At 28.8% G+C, this 25,181-nt stretch overlaps 2 protein-coding genes across 2 annotated transcripts in view; one reads left to right on the top strand and one right to left on the bottom strand.

Moving 5' to 3' along the window:
- The window catches only part of LOC119667551, a 47,087-nt gene extending 22,415 nt beyond the window's left edge, over nucleotides 1-24,672 (bottom strand). Inside the window, exon 1 of the mRNA XM_038076855.1 lies at nucleotides 24,569-24,672. Within this exon, the coding sequence (XP_037932783.1) occupies nucleotides 24,569-24,644 (76 nt within the window). The 5' untranslated portion in view covers nucleotides 24,645-24,672. The remainder of the gene's footprint in view (nucleotides 1-24,568) is intronic.
- Nucleotides 3,357-4,884, top strand: LOC119672441 (small ubiquitin-related modifier 5-like). The gene is made up of 3 exons (XM_038083489.1): nucleotides 3,357-3,558; nucleotides 4,486-4,596; nucleotides 4,655-4,884. Exons 1-3 carry the CDS (start codon nucleotides 3,475-3,477, stop codon nucleotides 4,796-4,798), a joined length of 339 nt encoding a protein of 112 aa, XP_037939417.1. The 5' UTR covers nucleotides 3,357-3,474; the 3' UTR covers nucleotides 4,799-4,884.
- Nucleotides 24,673-25,181: the final 509 nt, after the last annotated feature.

Here is a 25,181-nt window from a genome sequence, read left to right as displayed (position 1 = left end):
ATATACTTTGAATTAATGATTGGAATGTTTCGAAGTTTGTTGAAATAAGTGGAGATAAGATATAGTATTAACAGTAAAAATTTTTTGGCAGCTTACTTTACTAAAGCTATGGACAACCAATGTTTATATATCTTTATTTGATATATAAGTGATACCTGTCGACTCTATTATGAGGAGAAGGAAACATCAGAACATATTCTAAGCAACCGCCCAGCAAGACGTAGACTCAAACACCTTGGAAGCGGTATCTTAGGCCAAAATAAAATAGGTAAAATTAAGCCCTGAGTAATTACGAGATTTATAAATAGTCTAGAATTGTTTAAGTTGGGCCTGTCGGCGCACAATAGATCTTTTAAATCGGGGTGCATTCCTAATAATAATATCTTTATTTTAATTATAGTCGGCTGGTGTTGATTTTAATAATTTCGTTTTACATTTCAATTAATATTGATGCCTGAAATAAGAAAAGATTTTTTTGGAGTTATTCTAAAGTCCTTTCCTATCATTTATAATTCCTACTTTTCTTTAGAGATTCTCGATCGCTTTGTGTAAACAAATAAAGCATAAAGTTGCAAATAAAGCATAAAGATCGTGCGAACTTGAGTCCAAGTTGTGAGTTTAATGATCCCGAGGGGACTCGTAGAGCAGAAAACTGAATTGGATAGCAATACACATACATGGGTTAGAATGGATGTGGAAATAGGTTAGAAGAGGTAGTATCTGAAACCTTTTATTCTGTAAGGCAAACATGGTATTAATCTTTTGTGAATAATTAAGTATTTACATTAGCATAAAAAATTCTTGTATAAAATTTTCATCGTAATTTAGTATATATTGAAATAATATTTTATCTCAGTAAGCACAATTACACTTACATAAACTCAATATAAATTTCATTATAAAAATCGTGGCTAAACGTGATTATAAGAAAAGGAAAATTATATTACTTTTGAATATTATTAAGTTATTCCCGTATATTTTATCCCGGTATTTCCTTTTTCAAAATATTCTAAATGCTTTTTAACTTCTTTCCTACTTTAGTCGAGATTATATTTGCAAATTTTGTAGATATTTCATTTTCTTTCTTTCATTGCATTCTGCTCATGCAATTTGCATCATTCGCAAGGAGAGAAGAATAGAAAATCCCACACAGGCACTAAAAATGTAATTAAAAGGCCGCTCAACTATGCTGCTGTGCTGTGCAGTTAACATAAAACGTAACCATTAACGTCATCGCTTACGTCAACATAACAAAAAACGAAAAAAGTTGCAATCAAGTTGGCTGTGTTGATAGAGTAGATCTTGTAGTTGTTGTTCCTCTCTTACCGAAGCATAAATAAACTGTTTTCGTAGCAATGCACGAAGATTGTTGTTGCATGAATTTATTCATTTTTGCTTTCCCACACCACACAACACCACAGCGTGCACTTGTACTTGAGCTCATACGAACGAGTTGGCTTATTGGTATGGCAATGTTGGACTTAAAATGCAAATAAAATGTTGCTATTGCTGTTGTTGATGTTTATGGCTTTGTTTTGCTTTTATCTGCTGTTATTACTTTTATATTTGCATTTGTTTTTGTTACTTATTTTTTATTTTTTTTATTTAATTATTTATTTTGTTCTTTTTGTTATGAAATTTGAGTCATTTTTTGATATGTGAATTTACACTTTTTTGTGGATAATTAATGTATTTTTGCATAATATTGTTATCTTTATTCTTGTTTATTCATGGATTTATACAGTTTTTTCAATTTTGGTAATATCAAATGTAAAAGACAATATTCATTTTATTTATAACAAGTTCTTTTTAAGCACCTTGTTTTGATAAAGAAATCATTTATTTTGCACAAATCAACTCAATTCCTTCAAATAGCTTATCTTACCTTTCAGTGTCGAAGAATGCCTTAAGGTAGCGTAATATTTACTGGCTGTGATAGTGTCAGTTATTATTACAATGATACCATAAGAAACTTAATATTTTGCGGAGCCTACAAATTTAAATACATGAATAACCAACAATAACCATTAAATTTTTCAAAAAAAAAATTGGTACCTAAAGGGTTAAGGCTGAATTAATTGTCGTAGACGTAATGAAAGTAGAAAATAAATGGCAGAACGCAGTACATGTCATTTGTTATGATATAGTAGAATATAAACAAATAAAATAGCATGAAAATAGAAATTCAGCTTGATTAGTTCGCACAGAAACAAAGAAAATGCAATTACACAATGCATGTATCAATTGATATGAAATTTCCCCTACGCTCACGATGAAAATTCAATTGGATTTTACGATGTTTTTCTTCATTTTTAATTTGGTAGAGGTAAGTAAATACATTGCTTTTTATAATAAAATGGATTTCTTACGGCACAACTAATTAGTAGTTAATTGAGAAGATGCACATAAAGTTATTTTTTAGGTATTTAAGTGCATATATACATATATTTTTTGATTGATTTACTTCTATTTCACAACATCATCTCATTTCCATCTATTTGTTATAATAAAATTCATAAAATTTTTGTTGAACCTTCCTATCGTCAATTAATATTTGTCTGGCGATAAAAATATTTATTTCGACAGAGTTTTAGGTTTCGAAACATGTATTGAATGTGATATGCGCGATTAGTTTATTTTTTTTTTTCAAAATACTTCTATAATGTAAAATGGTATTTTGCAAATTTCGATTTTGAGTAAAATTAAATGGTAATTTCAAATTACAAATATAAAAAATAAAATTCCTTCGTAGAATATTTTTTAGGATATCATTTAGCGATATTTTATGAATTTTGTTAAAATCGCTTCGAAAAATAATGCCATTTTAAAATTTTTTATTCTAAAGTAAAACTTGATAAGTTTTATTATTGGTTCATAAAGAAAAAATTAAAATTTTTGATGTATATTTTTAAAAAACAATAATAACAATTTTAATTGTTTCAAATATTTATAAAATAATCAAACGATTATTTTTTAAATGCAATTAATTTATATATATATAATTCTAGATGTGGCGTTTTAAAAATTAGTCTAATATGAATATTTTTTAAACCCCATGGACTTATACATCCTATAAAAAATATATTTCTCTATTTTTTCTTTCGAAATACGACTTATTATTTTATAAAAGAAGTTACAAGAAAATTTTGCTTCCAATTTGGAACTGATTAGGACAATAGTCGTGAAGTTTATGAAATAATGGTACTTACAAGTATGAAAAGACGTGATGAGATTACAATTACAGAATATACCTTTAAGCTGCTGTTACATTGTACGCTAATGTTGTCTTCCATGTCAATCATAATGTCAATTGAAATGGACTTATTTTCCGAACAAACCTTGATCATTTATGAAAATATGTATTCATTAGTCGATAAATAGTAATCGATTACTCTCCTTAATTGTCCCGCTTCGACTACACTCGGTTTTAGTGCTTGTGGTGTTTTAAGCGTAACAGACAAAGTGACTAAAGCTATGGATAAATTTAATTTTGAACAAAAATTCAAACTAGGTATAGCAATACGAGAAGGAAAAAAAGTACGGGTACTTGAATTGGTGGTAAGTTGAACGAATCAGTTTATTAGTTTCTATTAGAAAAAATATATTGGAAAAAAACTTCCAATTGATGTCGACAATACGACGCGGCTATATTTTAGTCATGTTTTTTGTAATACGAATTATTTTTAAAAATTTGTTTCTATTATTGTGAAATAGTTGTTTTTTTAATGTTATTTAAAATGTAATTGTTTGTGATATTAACTAGAATATGCCATTCGATTTAACATTGTTTTATCTGCACTGTATTACTATATAAATTAGCTTAATTTAATTTTATTAGAAACGCAAAAACGGTATTGATGACTTACACTTGGTCCTTTATATTAAGTTATTTAAGAACGAATAACCAGGTACGCCTGGCACACTTCTGTCTTGCCGTTGTTTTGTTTTTATGGTGAAATAGCGGCTCCTCGCTGGCACTTTTATTCATTGATAGTTTCCTAGGTTTCGCATTCTCACCTCGGTTTTTGGTAAAATCGGCTATACTGATTATTTATGCTAGTGCACTATGTGCCGGTATGGTTTGCTTCTTCAAATATCCACTTTTATAGTTTTAAATTTTTTTATTGATTACACAAACAAAATGTATTTACGCCACTTGACAGCTAGGCTCACAGGTTGGGGTTTCTAATTGTTTTTGTTTTTTATTTAAAACTTTCAACTTAAATACCCGATGAATGAAGCCAAATACATATAGCGATATATAGCGTAGAATAATTGATTTTATCAAAAAAGTTTGTTAATTAATATCCACTTTCTTATGTATGTGCCAACCAAAAGCTTTAACATATATACATTATAACAATATATTAAATTGTTGTAGATTAATGTATGTCACTAATATTAAATTTGTATTTAATCACAGATGTATATATTTATTTACTAAACCAATTAATGCATATTTGCATTTTAATATATTTGTTTTAGAATGATCCAGTTACTTTAACTGTTTTGGGAGTCTATAACTATGTAATGAAAATTCAAGTACCCAAATGTATCACGTTCGGCGATATCATTAAAGTATATTGTAGAAAAATGGTAAGTTAATCAGTAAATATTTCATTTTCTTAATAATAAATCTTGTATACATATCTAGGCAATAATACCGGAAAACCATAGATTTTTTTATATGGGCGAACGCCTAAAAAATGAAGCTACCCCATTCACAATGAATATGAACGATGGTGCTATCATAGAAGTCTATTCTACCCAGATTGGAGGCGGTATGGAAAGCTATTAGAAGTATTAATTATAATGGTTTTATCATATCACAATTTAATGCATAGCAGCTTTATAATTTCCTGCTAATTTATAATATAAAAAATTGTTCACGAATATATATTAATAAATATATTAAATTTGCTGGCTTCATCAGCACACTAAAGCAAAAAAAAAAATTACAAAAAATTTTTCATATCGATATCAGGACTGGCACACTATCAATTCCCTTGAATTATGTCCGTAAAAAATTTAATAAATTGCAGAAAAGGTAAAAAATATGCCCAAAAACTGCGAAATATTGGCTTTTTCAGCGGCAAAATTCGATTATTGCCATGGAACTGCATTGCGCTACGAACGTCCACGTCCCTTTGGAATTTTAAATGCCGTTAAGAAGGTAAGCTGCAAAATTGAATGAAATTGTGAAAATGTGGCAACACAAAAAAAAAAAACCGAGGTAAAAATTGTAAAAATTTTTAAAATGCGAATTATTTTTCGAATATATTTTCGTGAGTGCAATGAACTTTTGCGTTACCAAATAGGTGATTAAAATGGATATGGATTTATATTACATAGGGATTTGGAATAATTGTTATTGCAGGCAGACAAATGCACTAGAGACAAAAGTAGGCTGTAATCGATACTAACAATATTTTTTTTAAATTAATATTTATTTTGATATTTATATAATATTTTTATTTACAATATTTTTTAATACAATATTTTGATATTTATAAAATAAATAGAAATGATTTTTTAATTGTTATATGGTAGCTTTTAAGAAACATTTAGTGTATATATATAATAATTAAAATGCTTTACTATTGAATTTTATTTCAAAATTGATTATATTTTGAAAGAAAAAAAGTCAACGTTATCTTTATCATTAGCGCATCTATAATAGTGTTATAAAAAATTTGTCAACAATCTCTCAGAATAAATCTATAAGTTTTGCCTATTTTTGGTGTTATTAGTGAGTAGTTTCTCCTCTCGATGCTCTTACTAAGAGAGATGTATTTACTCAAAGTATAATATATAAATACATTGTAATAATAATAATATATAAATATTTTGTAAATAGATGAAGGAAATAATATTAATAGCAGTTCTGCTTGATTTCAGTGATATTTTTAGGAAATTTTTTTTTTGAACTTTTTTGTCCAGTTCTGATGTTAGCTGTTATTAAATATATGAGATATATATAGATATCAAAGACTAAATATATTAGTTATTTTTAGTTCACGCCAAATAAGAGTATTGAGATGGAATCATAGTTTACACATAGAGCGCACTATGCTACAGTGTCATCTATCTAGGTTTATAGGCACTGTGCGATTGAGTGGAGAGGTATGAGTGAATGTTGGTGTCTAATGAAAAAACTCCCATCTCGATTAGCAGTCATAGGACCAGTGAAACACAGTTTTGCTCGATATTGGGTTCCAATAAAATCTTTTTCAAAGGTGTACATTTATATTGCAGACACATTTAAGAACAGTACTTATGTTACCTTACACGAGTTTAAGCTGGCTAATACAAGCCGAAGGTCACTCACAACATATGTAAGATTCAAGTTGTCGTGGTCGTATAATAAGATCATGTGGCAACCCCAATACTAACCGCTATTCTTTCAGGCGGTCATTGGTGTTTGAAAACTGAATAATGCTTTGAACATTTATAGTGGAAGTTGTGGGATTTTAAATAAAACATGAATTACGCGTTTTTTTCTATGATTGCTTAGATAACAGAAGGAACAAGCTTTTAGCGGAATATTTCCTTGACATTCTGAAGTATCACTCAACGGTAAGGACAAAATATTTGGTAAATTATTAAAAACTTTAATAAGATAAATCCAGTTTATTTAAAGAGGTTTCTTAAGCGAAATATGGTATTAAACCAGCAAATAATCTCTAATTATAAGAAGTGCAAGGTTATCTGTTGATCAGCTTCTGCAATCAACTAATAAAGCTCTATAAGTTAATATTTTAAATAGTTTGGAGAATTATAAATTTTTGATTTTCAATGGTGAGGTTAGGTACACTCCTGCTATTGACCAAACTAGAGATAGGAGTTTATTTTTAATGAATTAAATATTAAATAAATGGTATATTAAGTTTATAAAGATAGGCAATATATTAAAATTATAATTTTTAATTATTTTTTTTTTCTTCACGTTTTACAAGTTTTAATTACTCATATAATAATGTGAGGTATGAATATATGATTTTTATTATTCGAATTAATAATCTGTTCTAGAAGTATTGAAGTAGTCTCGTTAGCATTTTATTTAATTACTTTTCTAATGGTAATTTAATTATTTGATGAAATTACTAATTTTAACAATTTGTAAATATTTATGGGAAAATGTGAATAAAAAAACAAAAAGTATTTATTTTAGATTTTAAATGTGCAACAGTTAACACACCATTAACGGAAGAAGAAGAATTGTTAACACTTGATAAGTTTCAATTTTAATTAAAAACAAATTAAATTTAATGCTCGGTCAAGATACTTCAAAATTGTCTACAACCCAAACCGAAACCCTCAAAATGCTAAGCACTTGGCACTTGAGGTGAGGTACCGCAGCCACAGTAACCACCACAACCACAGGCACCAACGCTGCGGTGAAATCTGTACTTGTATCGTTCCTATTTATAGCATTTGATTCGATTTTATGTATTTCATATTTTGCTGGTGGTGTCTTTTGCAAAAACAAAGCATAAATCAAATGAAATGGCAAGTTCAGATACATTCACTCGGCATAAGTTGCAATGGAAACTGTACGAATGCGACCAACTATGCCATAGAAGTATGGGAATAGGAAGTGCTACACACCGATAGACAAGCAATGGGAAGACTTCTGTGATTATGTTTGGCAATGCTCCTACTACGTATTTTCATGTAATCGTGCTAGTTCATGGGTTAGGGGCTGAGACAGAAAAATGAAAACATATCAATTTTGTTGTTTGCAAATAAATTTATGGCCAGACACTAAGTATTTTTGCTATAAATTTTATAAAAGGCATAAAGTAGAAGAACTACAAAATTTATGTTAAATTAAACTATAAAACTATGCCAAGAGTTAAGCCTTTTATTATCTTTATTGTTATGACTCCTCAGATTACGAATAGTTTTTATGTAAAATATTATCATAAATGTAACAATATTTGAAGTACTTAAAAAATTACTTGTAATAAAAATAGTAAACGTATTTTACTGATATTTGCATTACGCCAAAAATATTATATTTAATTAAATATATTTAAAATGTTATAACTGCAATAATATAGGAATCGAGTACCGTTCTGTCAAGGCTTTCTGATTGGATATGATAAATTAATTCAATCAAAATTTTTTACTATATTGAAGACTTCATATGTTTGTACATTAAAATTATATTTTCTATTGTAACATATTTTTAATAGGCTGGTAGAATAATAAGCTGTTGCAATAATAGACTGGAAGAATAATGGACGGGTAGAATAATAGGCTGCTAGAATAAAAGACTGTTAGAGTAATAGACTGATAGAACAATAGACTGGTAGAATAATAGGATGATAGAATAATAGGCTGTTAAATGACTAATGTTAAGTGATATCATGACAAACTGTAATGAAATTACAGCAAATACTAAGCTTATGATATATGTGGGGTTAACACAGTTGAATATTCAATCGGCACTTAAGATATGCCAAAGATATGGGAAAGTTTCATATATACTGTGTTCATAAAAAAATTTGGCAATGTTTACGAATACATAATAGTAGATATTATTATATTTAATCCATTTGTATTAATAAAACTATAAAGAGGATGATGATTTGACAATTCCATTGCTCTTGAATTTTAAATATGTTTTTAAATATGTATAAATATGTTTAATATTTTTTTTCGGATGTCTTGTATAAGAACAAGTGTTAATATATGTTATAATTAAGATTAACTGATCAATACTCAATATTCTATATTAATAAGAAATTTTTCTTAAAAACAGTTTTTAAAATAGACTTTCTTTTGTATGTATGGCATTAGCTTGCTGGAACACTACAAATAATAAAGTGACGTTGTTCTTAAATAGTGCTTTTAAAATGCTTTTAAATATACTTTATGTGCTATCGGCCTACCTATGTGCTATCGGTCAACTTTATATTTCTTTTAAATATATATAAAACTATAATATCTCGAAAAATGAAGTACAAAGTACGGAATACGTAATAGGTTCTATTAGTACTTATAAAGGTCCTTATTGATCTATACTATGTCAATAAAACCCGAAAAGTTTTGTGACCTCTCGTCCACTTCAACTGTCGCTTCACACAAAATTTTTATGAAAGGGTTTCGACTATTTTTAAAAGGTTTTGTTACTTTTTTTATTCCACCTATGTTTATTACACAAATAAGAGTATATAGTAATGCAAAAAAGTGTGTGTAGGGTGGTTTATTGATTTAATTTAACAATTTTTGACTTACTTGGAATTTTAAGAAATTTTATTTTTGAGTTATTTGAAATTTTATGAACATTAGGTGATTTTAAGGTTTCACAAAATTTGTGTCTACTTCAAATCCATATAACTTTTTTAACATATAATAGATTAAAAACCTTGCTTTTTTTAATACAAAAAAGGCATAATACGAATTAATTGTTAATTATTAGTAAATTAATTTTTTTTTTGGTTAAACAATAACACTGTGCTGTTTAGAAATAACTGACTTTATTTTAATATAAAAATGTACTATGTACAGAGTATGTATGAGTTATAAGAGTATATAATATGTAGTAAGTGTATAATGTAATATAAATATATAAGGGTGTTGTGTACTTAAAACTTTACAACAAACACCAAACGACCTAAAGATACGATAGTTTTCGAAATCAATATAAAACTTAGATCAATAAACTGTCTTAACATACTTCTGACTTTGATAAATTTTTTTTTTGATTTTTAAATCTACTTCTGTGGCTTGTTAGTTTAATCTGTTGGTATATATCACTTAAATCAAATGTTTTATGATATGAAATTAAAAATAAAATAAATCAATTAAATTATTTTTTATATTTATTCGTAAATTTAACAATTTCATAAATACAATAAATCCTTTAGATTGTCACATATGAGAAACTAACATTAATTTTTGTGTATTTGCTAGCAAATTTGCTAACATTAAAGCGTTAATATCAAGCACGACAACAGTCAAAAAAAAAAAAAGAATGAAATTAAAAACGTTGCATTAGGCACACAAATTGCAGCATTTGCAGCAGATAAGTGCCAACAGCAGTGATAGGATAAAAAGTTGCAATATAACCGATAAGGACCTTCGTTGCATCGGAATGAGATCGCTTTGCAAATTGCAAAATGCCAACTGTGAACTGTGGATTGTGGATTTATGCTGTTTGACGTCACTAATGCGTTATGTGGGTTTGTTAATTCCGATTTGGAAGTGAACATTTCAATATTGACTTTTTGCTGCTAAGCCCGAATGCAAATTCATTTTTGCAGCAAATGAAATGAAAACTACAGAAAACATTTCGTTGTGGAAGAATTTGTTTTAAAACTGTTTGTCGAGTGTAGCAAATAAGCTGTCATTTGGAAAACCAAACTATCAATTCGATATTTGCTTAAATAATTTTTTTTTTCTGAATTGAACGTGCCTGCATGCATTCAGTTTTGAGTAGTTATAGGAACATAACAGCAAATATAAAGCAAATCTATTAAGGATCATACATTTTATACTTTTTCGTTAACTTTATGTGATTTTAAGCCAATTTACTTAAATCTTTTTTTAACTCAAATTCTAACTTATATTTTTATACTTTGTTGATTATGCAAAACCTAACAAACTATCGTTCTATCTCTAATGGATTAAAAATTGTCAAGGGAAATGATTTCATGTGAAAAATTCAATTCAGATGCAGTTTTTAATTCAAAATTCAAAAGGATTTTGTATGAAAATATTCGCGTTTTCAATCCATTTTACTTCAGACTGAATTGTTAAACGGAAAATTTGCTTCCGAATCAATGGAAATTGAGTAGCATTCCTTTATTGCATTGAATAATATTTATTCATCAGCTTTATTCGTTAACGGATTGTATTTTCTCATTGCTATTTGTGAAACTTTAGGATGATAAATGTTTTCTTAGTTCGCAAGTGCAATAAACTGTCATATATTTTAAGATGTTGGAGAGATTGTGGGAGATTGTTTATATTTTATGCCATTGTAACAAAAATGTTGGGTCTAAGCAAAAATGGTGTTAATATTCAATCATTTAATAGTGTTAAAAGAATTTGCATTAAATTTTCAATTTTTGTAAAACTTAAAGCTGTATTTAAAGCAGGCCACATCATAAAAGAAAGCTGTATAAGTACTGAATTCCCATGCGTATAGGCATAAAACCTAATGAGATGGCTGGCGAGCTTACTAAGCTAAGTACATCACTATCACTGAAAAATTAAATTAAGTTTTGAAAGAATTTTAAATTAATATTACATATTTATAAAACTTTAAGAAATGATGAAAGCAAACCATAGTACAGAATTGTACTATAATGCAATGGAAATGGATGCCGGAGAAAACTGTATAAGTACTAAATTCCCGCGCAAATATACCTACACTAAATATATGGTGAAAGCAAGCCATAGTATTTCTTACAGAAACATATTCCAATGCAATGCAAACAAATGTTGGAAAAAAGCTTCATAAATATTGGATTTCTGGGCTTACACCAGTAAAAGGTAACGAGTTGGTTGGCGAACTTGACAATCTGGGCACGCAACTATAACTGAATAATCAGCCTTGCAACAATCAAATTATATTCTCTAAGACAGTATGTAAAGGATAGCAGTTAATAAAGAAATTATTATAAAGTATAAATTTTTAGAGAACGCAAAATCTGTCTACTAATTAGATAGTAAAACTGCAGATACGATATTCAGACCTTAATAGGGCTATAATTCTACTATTCATATAGGTACCGCCAGGCATCCGAAAATCTATGTTTAATAACTTGATGTCTATTAGTTCAGTCTACTTCTAAGATGCATGCGAAAGTATATATACTTTTTAAAAATTTGTATTCATAGTAGAGTCAACTGTTGGGTTAAGTGTAGGTAAGTTCAACGCCTCTATATTTATGTGAGTCCCAGTATCAATTGAGTTTAGAGTTATGTGACTTTTATATATTCGGTAACTTTAAGTCACATTGAACGTATTTTATGAACTTAGAATCTATTTATAAAGCTCTTACTAGCATACTGTTTACTTTGTTTATTTTGTAATTTATTTAATGACTATAAAAAATATATATCTATAATATTATTATAAACATCAATTCCTATGAATTGATTCCTATGAATTGATTCCTATGAATTGATTCCTATGAATGTCGTACTTTTCAGAATTTTCTAATCGAAAATCAAAAAGATAATTAAAACGTTTTATATGATAAATAGACAATCTTTTGTTTGATGAATTACTTTGAAGTCTGACACATTGATGATATATGATTAGTTGGTTTTCTTGTCATATATTGTATTGTATAATATATATTTAGATTTTCATAAATATATTATAAATTTAATCATAACTACACAAATGTGGTATGTAAACAGAACACAAAATAACTGATTATTGGTATCCTAGACAAAACCGTAAATTATGAGTTATCTTGTAGTTGACATCCTAGCCAAGATTGTACGCTATATGCATGACTTATCTCATATTTGACAATCCATATTTGCTACAATAGGATTTACTTCCATTTCGAAATACATATTATTTCAGGATGACTCTCATATTAATATATACAAATAATTTTTAAAACTCGTGCATTACGTTGGATACAAGTTTGTTAACGCTAATTTATGATACTGACATTTGTCAATTGGTCAAGAAAATGTTTTCAAAATTTCCATACCACAGTGTCCTATGGGTTATAGAATAATTAAATTTGCTTATTCAAATGTTAGTTCAGTGTAACTTATATGTAAATATACTATATATTATAGTATAATCCCAACATCAATTATTTGGCTGTAGTTGCCATATGAAATTCTAATTAATTTTAATTGTATTTAGTTAAGCTGAAAGTATCCATGTATTCCACAATTAGGCAGTTACATTTCCGGCAACAAGAACCACTAGAACTGATGCCAAAGTTTATTGACACTTTCAAATGAAATGACACTGCAAATAACAACTTTCCAAGTCTCGTTTAAAATGCAAATTTTGTCTCTTATTATGAAAAAGACGACTACTTCAACTGACTTTAAATTATATTTGTTTGTGCAAAGGGTAAACACTGGCATACCTCATTTGTAACTGAAAAGACACTTTACGGTCATGTGCATAATAAATGCTTCAGTACTTTCATTTAATTTTTATTTTCTGAATGCTTATGTCCCACTGCCTCCTTTGCTAGCATTTTGCCACCTGTAGACCAAGTCTACAACAGCAGTTGTGCTGTTTAATTCTGGTGAGGAGCAATAGTAGTCACACGAGCATACTTCCATATACTTCTATATACTGGCATAGAACTGGCATAGAATCAGAGTCCAGTCTTGTTCATTTTCTTGATTACTGACTGTGTGTATATACACAATGCTATATATAAATATGTAAGTTTTAAGCGATAGAGTGTTCTGTTTGTGATATACAGACAACACTAACAATTGGCAGGATGTGATGTCTAAGTATTAGACATGTGTTCATTGGGTATAGCTTCCATCCAACATTAACTTGTTTTATATTTTTCTATTTATTTTTTATGTCATACTATGTTGTTTTTTTTTATCAGTGTGATGTTGTCCTTTTAAGTGTTATCAACGCCATTTATTGCATTATAATCAACAATGTAAATGCCATTAGAGGATATTAAGTGTTGCACTTTCTTTGCATAATTTATGCCTGCACTTTTCTATGCAACTGCATCATTTACTATAAGAGGTGTGCAGAGATTCAGTGGCAATTACAGGATACAGGAGGTAAAATACCTTGCAAATTTAATGTTGATTAAGAGGCTTTTAAAATGAATTGTGTTGTTAAGTAGATTTTAGATTAAAATTATATTATGCCTAAAGTATTTATTTATCATATAATTATTGTAGTGAGTATCTCAGAAAAAAAAATATGTCAGACTTAATTTTATTTTTTAAATTTATTAGTAAAATTTTTAAATTTCGAGAAAAAGTGATAGCACCTAATATCGCCATTGACATACAATTAGAAAGATATATATCAGAAACTAATACCAGATTCATCACTGTTAGCCTACTAGTTTAATCAAAGTCTTACACTTAACATATATCAAATCAAAAGTCAGCAGTTGGATATGCAGCATTTTTCGATGAGATCTGCAGATATAAAAACATATTCCTTACCTAAATACCGGGACACTATTGAAACTAAAGCAACGGTAGAAGTCATTAACTACATCAGTTATTTTCTAGGTATTTACAAACCAATCTGTTATAAACGCTTCGTTCTTTAAAGCAGCATAGGCTAGGTGACAAATTAAGACTATTTAAGCAAGACTAAATAAATCTAGTTTTCTATAAATTCAGAACTAGAAAACCAATTAACTTGAGTAGTACATAATTCGAGAATATTATCTCCCTTTTAATCGGTCACTGCCTAATTGACACGAGTTATGTGAAAGAGTTATGTGAAAAGTGAGCTCTTATCTTACATTTAACATTTTCTCTGTAAATGTCCGGCTCTAGCGTCCAGAAGAAATAGGTTTTTAGAAAGATACTTTTCTGACAGTCTACCAGACTGTTCATTAGTGAAGACGAGAGACTTATTAAGTTATCTGAATTCGATGGAATGGATTTAATCTCTACTCTTTTATACTAAGGGTTCTTGCGAGGAATGTGATAGCAAAACGGCGAATAATCGCTGAGGTAAATGGAAGTTATCCAATGCTGTGCCATTGCCAACCAAGTTCTTACCTTACCTATTATATTGTATTGTATTTTTAACAATTCTTATATCATTCTTGATCATTATTAAGATCAGGAACTAATATAAGAATTTGTTATAGTATATTACGTAGTTCTTGAGTCAACTATAAAGGCATCACAGAAGGCCTTCAGAATATATTTCTAATCACGAAGAATTAATTGTTACTGGAATTACAGCAATTAACATCCATTTCAGAAAGTGGGTAGGTAACAATCTTGAAACAACTCAACTAATTGGAATGATATTTCGTCTCGTAGTGATAATTTTTATAATTATATTATCTAGAGAAAGTAGTTTGTTAAATAATCGCAATGTTGAAATCAGGAATTGCTTAGCTTAGCGGTGATTGTGTATGTATTTGTCTATCCATATTTTGTTAACTATTTAGTGTCGCGTTTTTGTGAGCATACAGAAGGGAATAGGACACTTCATTCAACTTAAAAAAAAAAATAAATTAAATCAAAAAAATTTAAGCCCTTCAAGTTTTATTTAAATAAAATGATTTAAACTAAATTATCTTGAATGGAACAGTTTACTGTCTGATATTCTATTAAATTCATTTACCACTCAACACATTTTTTTGAAAAATACTTCTATGTTAAGAACACAGATTTTTTTTATTTTTTTTGTTTAGGATTTTTTCTTGAAAAAAATTGTTGTTGAGTGACTGCAACAAAGCAGCCAATTAGTCACTTGTCAATAGTGGCATCAACTTTACACCTTCGCGACAAAAACTGGTGCTCATCAACAGATGCAACCGAACCGAGCCGACAGGATGTATTAAAGAGCAGATTGCTTGGCACGGTTGCAAGTAAATGGAGGAGGCTAAGAATTGTGTGAAATAAAAAGAATTTTTTTTAAATATAAAAAGTCTCATTGAAAACAGGTCAATGACTTTTTACTGTAGCCAACGACAACGTAATCAGCCAACTTTGTAGGAACAATTATAGATTTTATTCGAATTTATTTTTTTTTTTGTATACTATATACTATTTTATTCGGAAGTGTTAGTGATACATCCAACGATACTTTCGATGCATTTTGTAAATATTTCGTTTAAAGTAAAATTTATTTAAAATAAATTTTGTATTTTTATTGGGAATGTTCAATCTAATATACATATTATTATAATAAAATTATAATTAATATTTGTTATTATAAAGTATATAATAATATATATATATCTACAAAGAAATAAAATATGGGTGTATTTACGAATGCATATATCACAACCCTATTCTTCTGCAATCACACTGCAGCGATATTATAATTGAATATATTGAAAGTACTGAGATCATATTTGACATCGTCGATTCCTTGAAGATGAAAAATCTTTCTCAAAAAACACTTTGAAGAGTCGTCTGTGTTTCTGCGAAATTCACATTAAAGAGGGAATTTGGATACTGAAAAGCACAGCTTACAAAATTTCGAAAAATTCTAACAGAAAAGAATGAAAACTTTAGTATTTCAAAGACACGTTAATAATGTCCCGAAACGAAAATGTCAGAGTGTGGCAGAGAAGTCACCCTAAAAGCTTAAGCGAAGAAAATTAACATTACAGAGAATCAAAATTAAGGTTATGCTGCTTGTTTTCTTCGATTCATATGGTGTGTTTAACAGTGAGTTCGTTCGAACCGAATGGTAATCACCTGAAATATCATCTGAAGAGTCAGACAGTTGATTTCATTGATTTAGAAAATATATAAAAAACAAATTGAAAATTAAATTTTTTTATTTATTTTTTGAATTATTGGAATTAATTAATTATGCTCTTTAAACCTCTCTCACTTCCTGCAACTTATAAGTTTTAAATTCAAATATTTACTTCTTCCCAAAAGTATGTTAATGAATCCAAGTAAAGTGTTTGCGAAATTAACAAATATCAAGGCATCTTAATAAATCTGCACTAATAATGTGATTCCAGCCAAATGGAAAATAGCAAATCATCCAATTTGCAGTTTCACTATTAATGCAGAAGTAGCCCGAAACCATTGAAAGTAAACTCTGTAGAAGAAGTCGTTGGAAAGACCAAAACAAAGTGAAGTGAAGTTTGTAATATCACACATTTCAGTTTCCTCCATTGCAGCTTATAAAAATATGAATGCCTCCTTACAAGTGCAACATTTCACACTATGCATGGCTTCAGCAATTTGACATTTGCATGGGCAGAAATGCAGCCGTGTTTCCACTCACACTGGATGTTTCCCACTCCGCTGCGTCTACACTTGCTGAATAGCAGCAAAATATGTTAACGACTAAAGTAGCAGCTGAAGAAGTTCACTGCTCCTTTGTTGCAACACAAAGAATGCAGAAAACTTATGTTTAACAGAAAAATAAAAATGCGGAAGCACATCACACTTGAATTGCTTAAAGGCCATGCATGGAAGCCTAATGAACTAAATCCTTGACAATTCTAACATAATTTCAAAATGTAAGCTCATTAACTACAATTTGTGTATTATGCTTCTGGCCACAAAAATATATTAAATTTACTTTAATATAATTTGAATTCAGCAAGAATTTGAAATATCTTGTTATTTTTTTCATATTAAGTGTCCTTTCTTCCATACCTCACTTATGAAAACTAGGCGATCATCTATAATATTTTTGGATTGTTTTTAATGTGGCATTAACACTTCATTTTGATTATTTTCATGTTTTATCATTTTTCCGTCGTTTTTATTGCCGCTGCAAAATGTTTTGTTGTCGTTACACATTTTATGAAAAGGCGTTGCATCCTCAAGGATTATTTATGGCACTTATTTGTTCATTAAAGTCAGTTGCAATGTGGCAAATTTATTGCAACAACTTATGCTTTTGTATTTAAGTGGAATGAAATATCTGCACTGACTACATATTGTCAGTAAAGTAAATTTAAATTATGTTAGGTTGAAATTTGCAGAAAGTTTTAAAAGTTTAGTTATTTTAAACAAAATTATTTTAAGTTTTATTATTATTTAAATACGCAATACATATATAAATAATATTATAATATTCCATTAGAATTTAATATTTTTTAACTTAAATTAAATTAAACATACAATTAATCAATATCTATACATATATATAAAAATTTGGTCATTTCTTTGTTCGTATCCAATGGACTACCTCAACCTCTAAACCGATCTGCACAATATTTATACTTTATAGTCTTTATATAAAAGATATAAAGATAGTGTTTATACTTTAACTTAAGACCAAAATTTAGAATGGTGGGTATACAAAACAATTACTGAAGTACTCTCTTAAACTTCTGACCTGACCTGGATGATATTTAAACTTTACAATCTCCATTTAAAGGCGTGAACATAATCTATAATATTTTTATTCAGAGTCAATTTTTGGGGGTATCACGTTTATTATAATCTAAATTTCTTCTAAACTGATGGTGATTTTCATATATGTATAAAGGCGTAAAATATTACATATAGTATTTTTATTTAGAATTAATATTTATGGCTCACATTATACACACAGTTGTTAAAATTCAAAAACCTCTTAAACTGGTAGATGGACTTAGATGATATATTCATATAAAGGCTCGGAACATAATCTATGATATTTTTATTTAATGTCAATATTTATGGTATACATCATACAGTTGGTAAAATCCGAACTCCTCCTAAATTGGTGAATTGGATTAGGTGAGATATATACGATATATATCTCCATATAAAAGCGTGAAATGTAAATGTTTTTCTTTAGGGTCAACGAACAGCATGATATTTTTACTAATCTCTTTATAATTTTTATATAAAGGGAAAGAAATCACTTAATAACTTTTAATTTGTGATTAATATTTAATGTTCTTATCATACAAAAAACTGTGTACAATGATTACACTCGACGCGTGTAGAACGATTACACTCCTGTATATCTTCTATATAGGAAAAAGTCGGTAATGTTACTAAGTCTTAAAAGTTACTTCAAAAATTTAATTTAAGCAGATTTTTGTATGAAGGAATGCAAATGATTATATTTATAAGTTTGGATATGTTAATTTGCAGTAATCTTTGATGTATGATAAAAAAATGCACTTGGGATATATTTAGGTTAAGTTAGCTTAGGTTTTACCGGCGGTTCCAAAGGATACACTTAGCCCATCAGGCCCATTGTGCTACCGTATTATTAAAAATCGAAGGGTTAAAACCAGTTACAACTTTTGGCAAAGCTTATTATGCTAGTCAGAGTGAGGTTCTGAAGTTTACCAAGGTCCTCAAAAAGAAAGCCTCTTTCATCGTCCTCATCACAACTGCGATAGGTATAGTTGAAATGGAGATTTAGTCTTCTAGCATGGTTACCTAAAATGCAATGACCTGTAAGTAAACCTACTACAAGACTGATATCTCTATGGGGTATCTTAATAAGAGAGTTTGATACCTGCATATCGATGAGTCTTTCCATCTTAGATATATTTCTTATTTTATAACATAATTTATTGCTTTCAATTCTTTATAAGGATATAACTTGATAGTTTAATGCTTTTTTATATAAATTAATATAAACATAATTAGAATTAAGTATATTAAATATTTTTAAAATATTATTTTATACAATATCTTTATCGGTGTGTTACTTTATATAGCATAAAATTCTAATTTCTGTTTCTTGTATTTTAAAGTATAATATTTCAACTGAAAATTCTGTATAATATCGGAAAATATTTTTCAAACTGTTTAAAGTATCTGTTAGTCGTTTTGTGCTTGTTCTTCTCTCCACTCGAAGGTGTAGAATGTCTTATCAGCATAATTCGTATTATGAGCGTAGCAAAAAGAGGAGGCATAATCCCATCGTGGCATGTAATTTGTTCAGTACGCATAAATAAGGCATATATTCGTGCACAGTCACCCACATTTGCACAAAATGTGGTTATAATCCTTTAAATGTGCGCAATTTGCACTTGAACACAATGAAAACGCATATCCTTACAGTTCGCTCGACGTAACTGTAAATGTGCCATTCCCATTCCATGGTATTTTTTTCATTCTATTTTGTTTTTTTTTTTATTTTTTCGTTATATTACAACTTTGCTGATATTGCCTTTTTTGAATAATAATATTTCAATTTTTCTGAATCCTTTTTTACTTTCATAATTTATTAAATATCTGCAGAATATCCACTTAAGGAGAGTATGGCATATGGTTTCGGTAGAGGCCTTAATCTCGTAAAGTCGTGTGATTTTGCTATTAAAGCGTTGGGGTGTCATAAATTCACAACGTTTATCCTGTTTCAGGTCAATAGCCTGTGAATGGAGAGCTTTTAGCCGCTACAGTTATCCGTATCTTTTGACAGAAAACTGTAATGAAGTTTTGAACAATGATTTTTCCTATTTCATTTTTGACTTTTACGATTTTTTTATTGATTATTTCAACTGTTGCAGAATTTTATTTTTGTTTTACTTTAAAGCAAAATGAGTGACAATTTATAAAATATGAATTTATATTTCAAACTATTGACAGTTTTTTTGGTGTTTAAATTAGTTGAAATCAATAGTATGTAGACGAAATCCACATTTCTAACTTAAAATCAAATAAAGGTCCAAGTACTCAATTAACGAAAAAGAAGTACCTAACATATTCCATTCTCGAACGATGTAGCGTATTATTCGTAATGGTTGCTTATCCAACCAAACTAAGCTAATACCGGATAGCATACCCACAACTAGAACCAATGTAGTAAAGACAAAATAGGCTTTAATATACATTTTGTATGACACCCAACATTTCCTCACAGAGTCGTTATGAACGACTTGTATTCAACGAGTTCGAATGGGATATCCAATTTAAGTTCATAAGGTCTCTAAATATTTACATATTTTGAGTTTGTGTAACTATTTCTTAGTGATTAGCGATGTATAGTGAAATTCAAGCGATGTAGTTATGCGAACGGAAGCCACTCTAGCTTTAACTTAATAACGACAACCGAGAATCGAAGGACGCAAAAGGACCCAAGTCGTTTCTTCGGCTCCACTTCAGTGGGGCCACTTGTTTGATGGTGCGCTGTTCCAACGTCCCATAATATATATATGTACTACACATTCATATTTGAAAACTAAATAAATAAATTTACTTGACCAACTAAATTTAATGAACTGTACTACAAAATTTAACTAAATTTAACAATTGATGATTGATTTTTTGTATGCGGGTAAAATGAATTGATGCTTCTTGAATTGTCCTATTTTGTCTGATTGAAATTGACTTTCTTAAATCTATTTATTGTCCTTATTTGTCAAAATGCTAGTCAATAATGAACATCAATATGTTTGTGGAAAAACAATATGTCACATTCATACAGTGTGTCTTCGTTTCATTTTATTTTCAGTTGAAGATAAAATATTTTTGTATGCAAATGTAATACCAGTAATTCATACGACGTGTATTTCATTGAACTCAAATAAAAGTTTATTGACAAATGCACATTTATATAAATAAAATATAACACAAACACATCAACCTACAACGCAAATCCTTTACTTTGTTTTCTTCTAAGACCTTTAAGCCTACGAAATTTGTTTTCTCTGCAACCAACCACTGAATTTGTTTGGTTTTGGTAAGAGTAGATAGTTGCCGTGTCATTTACTTGAGTCAATTATTGATTCATTTCTACCGGATGTTGAACTTCTGTACAAGATATTCACATACACACACAAAATCTATAGAATAACCCACATGCATAGTTGTAAACAGTTTTCCACAAAACCAAAATCCAGCGCATTGGCTCAATACTATTTGTGCGCCTTTTGACTTCGAACTAATGCTGTGGCTTATGGTTTTGCATAAATCCTTCCATGTGGATTAAGTCCAATTCCTGTTGCAAAATTTTACGTAGTAATGTTTTTTTTCTCTCAGGTTGAATTGAAATTTTAGCTAAGGTCTGTAAGCGAATTTGGTTAAAGCATAAACTGCAGACAACGACATTTGCCGAGAACGGGATGTTGCTTCCTTGTGGTTGGAAGCAATAAAATTCAGCAAAAAGGTTATAAAATGCAGAGGCACCGAAACTGATTTGAATGGAGCCAACCTCGTAACGAGTTGAATGCACCTTTTGGCAAGGTGTTTGGCCACAAGTAACCACAGTTGTGTGCTTACCCAAACGTTAATCTGTTTACTTAAACAGAAACATAAATAATATTTACGGTTCTTAAACCGGGGTTATGGGGTTGGTTTTTCCCTTATTTTGTTTGCTGTAAATATTGAATTATTTTGGGTATAAAATATTTTGTCTTATTTGTGAAAATTAATAGTTTTTTAATTTGTCTAATATTTTGTGATTAATTTCCTTTTCAAAATCTGTAAATATGTGTAAGAATACTTTTGTTGAAGATTGTGTAACATGGATATACTCAGAAGCGAAGCCAATACTCCTTATTCATTTTTTCTTTCAGTTCCTTACTTACTCTACGAGTTTCAGTTCATATTAAAACCAGTACTCTGCCAATTTAAAATCCATTTTTAATTTTTTTTAAAGAATATCAGAATAACATACTACTATTGTCGACTTTTAACATTTTTTTTTTATTTTATGTAGTTATAATAATATAGTAAAAACTCTTTCACGACTCTTACATTGGACAGTCCACATTGGACTTTAGAAGAAATGTAACGGGTGTAGTATATTTTATCATTTCTGCTCTCTTGAAAAAAGAGGTACGACACTTTATTTTCGAATTAGTTCAGATATAAGAAGATTAGTACACAAACCCGACTTAAATTATTAGATAACAAACGCATCACTTTCTCTAACCAGTTTTCTTCAAGACTGATAAATTCGTTTCAGCTTTGCTCTAACATTCCCATTCCTTTTTAATAGAACGATTTCTCTTTGTAATCAAAATACGCTCCAGTGTCACAAATATATCTTCAATGAAACCTAATTTTTTAAATTTATTATGACTATTTTTTTGAGATCTCAAAATAGTTAGTCGCTAAGGAACTAAAAGGTAAACTTAAAGGATACAGTGGATAGAGGACCGACTCAAGATACATTTGAGTCGACTGTGCAGAAGTTGTCATTAAGTTACCTTGGATATCGGACAATTTTCTCACTGGTTGGGCATAGTTATCTAATGTCTATTTTTTGAACCTTCTTCACTTTATCTGAAAAACTTTGTGGTTGAAAAATATAAACGCATAGAGCCTTATTAGAAACAATACCTAGAGTAGATACACTCCATTTGACAATTTTAAGGATATAACCTAACTTTAGCTTAAGTTCCTTCAGTGCCGCACACGTCTCACTCAATAGCATTTTTTTTTTAAATAATCAATACAAATTACGTCATTTTAATCTAGATTTTTGTCTAAAAGTAGTTTAATGTCCTAATTTTATATTTATAATACTGCATTAGTATAATTTTTTATTTCACTCTCTTTCATTAATAGTACCATCATTCTAATAGTCTATAAAAACACAAATCAATCTTAAGGTAGTGTTGTTAAAGTTGTAACAGTCGATGCTTGTTTTTGCACTGAACAATATCTAGAATAAATATGCATATATCTTAAGCAGCAATAAACAATTTCATCATGCCACTGGCTACTGAACCCAAAACAGGTCCATTGTCAAAACCAACTGCTGTTCAAAATAATGTTAATGTGCTACAAGGATACGACGTTGGGTCATAATTGCATCCAAGTTCCTAGAGATTTATGGTTGTCCAGGAAAATTTGCATACGTGAATTTTGAATAAAGTTGCTGCATTTATGATTGAGCACGTCTGCGTTGGCTTGACATATTTCGGTCTGTATAAAGGGATTTGTACGAGGTTATCCTCTCCACTTGTGCAAATTCCTTAAGCACAAATATGGACAACAGCTGTTGTTGACCATTTTGATTATTATTCTTGAAACAAAATTAATTCTTTCAAAAATAAAACTGTGAGATAGCAAAAAAATTTATTTTCAAAATAAAACATGAGGACTCAAGATATAAAACAGCTTATATAAGTTGAATAACTAAAGGTAAATAATAGATTTTGGTTAATATAAGAGAGAAATGTTTCATTTTAATTAAAATTCACTTGGATAATATATATAAAATAATAAATTATAAATAAAATATTTGGTCAGCTCAAAAATTTGCTAGATTGAAAAATTTTTTTTACACTCAAAACAAATTTTCTTATATAAAGTAAATTTAATTAATGAGTTAATTAGTAAGTAATTTAACATAAACCACGCAACAGAAAAATTTAAAAATACATTTTAACTTTTAGATAAGAAGTAAATTTTTGAAACAAATTTTTTAATTTCATTTCATTTTGAAAATTTCATATCCACAAGATACTCAGAAGCCATATAAAAAATCCATTTTATCAGCAATCTCTCTAATTTTCATTGTTCTATTAAAATTAAGGACTTTAATTGTTAATTAATTAATTGTTCTATTCACAAGTTTAATTCGTTTATTTTTTTTCAATTTTTTGTTATTAATAAAATTAATAAAATGTCTAGATCCTACGTCTTTAGTTTATTCTGAACCTTCTGAATGTTTTTTTTTTATAATTTATAAACCCGTGTTTATATTAAATAGAATATTCGGTAATATTCAATATCGTTTAAATTTCATTCAAACTCTCTAATCCTGCATTAGGGCATACAAAAATGAAGCTTCTCAGTTGTTCGATAATGAATGCACAAGCTACAGACAGTGCAACCAATACCAAAAAAGGGCTCTATTTAATAAACAACGACAGCCTTCGTACTCTTGTTACTTTTTGTTCACATCCTGTAGGTTTCTACATTTTTTTATATAATATTTTATATAATCATATTTTAATTACTAATACATGTTAATAACAATAACAAAATTATGTTCTTTGTAGTATGAACTCACCTGGTAACGTAATTAATAGTCCAAAACCGAACATAAGCCATCTCAGTGCGGCCATTGGCGTTTGTAGGAAACTCATTTTTAATGCCACAACCAAGTAAACTCTTAAGAATATTTTAAGAGGAAAATATTTTAATCAATTAACGAAATTATAAAATTTTTATGACTTCTTTCAGTTTTTCATTTTAAAAATTTCATTAATTTTATTAATTAGTTTTTAACTTTTATATTCTTAATTATCGTAGTATTTATGTTTGCTTTTATGTTTATGTGATTATACTAATTTTGTAAGTTTTCTTTAAAAAACTTTTCATGTTTCATGTTTTGTGGATGTTTTACCGAAACCCATTTTAAGTTGTGGATTTTTTATTGACAGCGTTTGGTTTAAGGTCAAAATTCAGGTCTGCCATCGCGGCTTCTTTTTATGTTTGATTTGTTGCAGTTTTGGGTCGTTGACCAAAGATACACAATCTGACACTGTGTTTTATTTATTTCAAAAAAAAAAAAAACCAAAAAGAAAGGAAAAAGTAATTCTGACGTCAAAAGTTTCTTGCACTTAAGCGATATCCTTTTTTGCTTGCTCTGCTGTTCTCTGTGTTGGCCTTTAGAGTGTTTC

This window comes from Teleopsis dalmanni, chromosome 1 (genome assembly GCF_002237135.1).
Source record: "Teleopsis dalmanni isolate 2A chromosome 1, ASM223713v2, whole genome shotgun sequence".
NCBI lineage: Eukaryota > Metazoa > Arthropoda > Insecta > Diptera > Diopsidae > Teleopsis > Teleopsis dalmanni.
The sequence above is the reverse complement of the archived record's forward strand: the minus strand, read 5'-3'. Positions and strand labels throughout refer to the sequence as shown.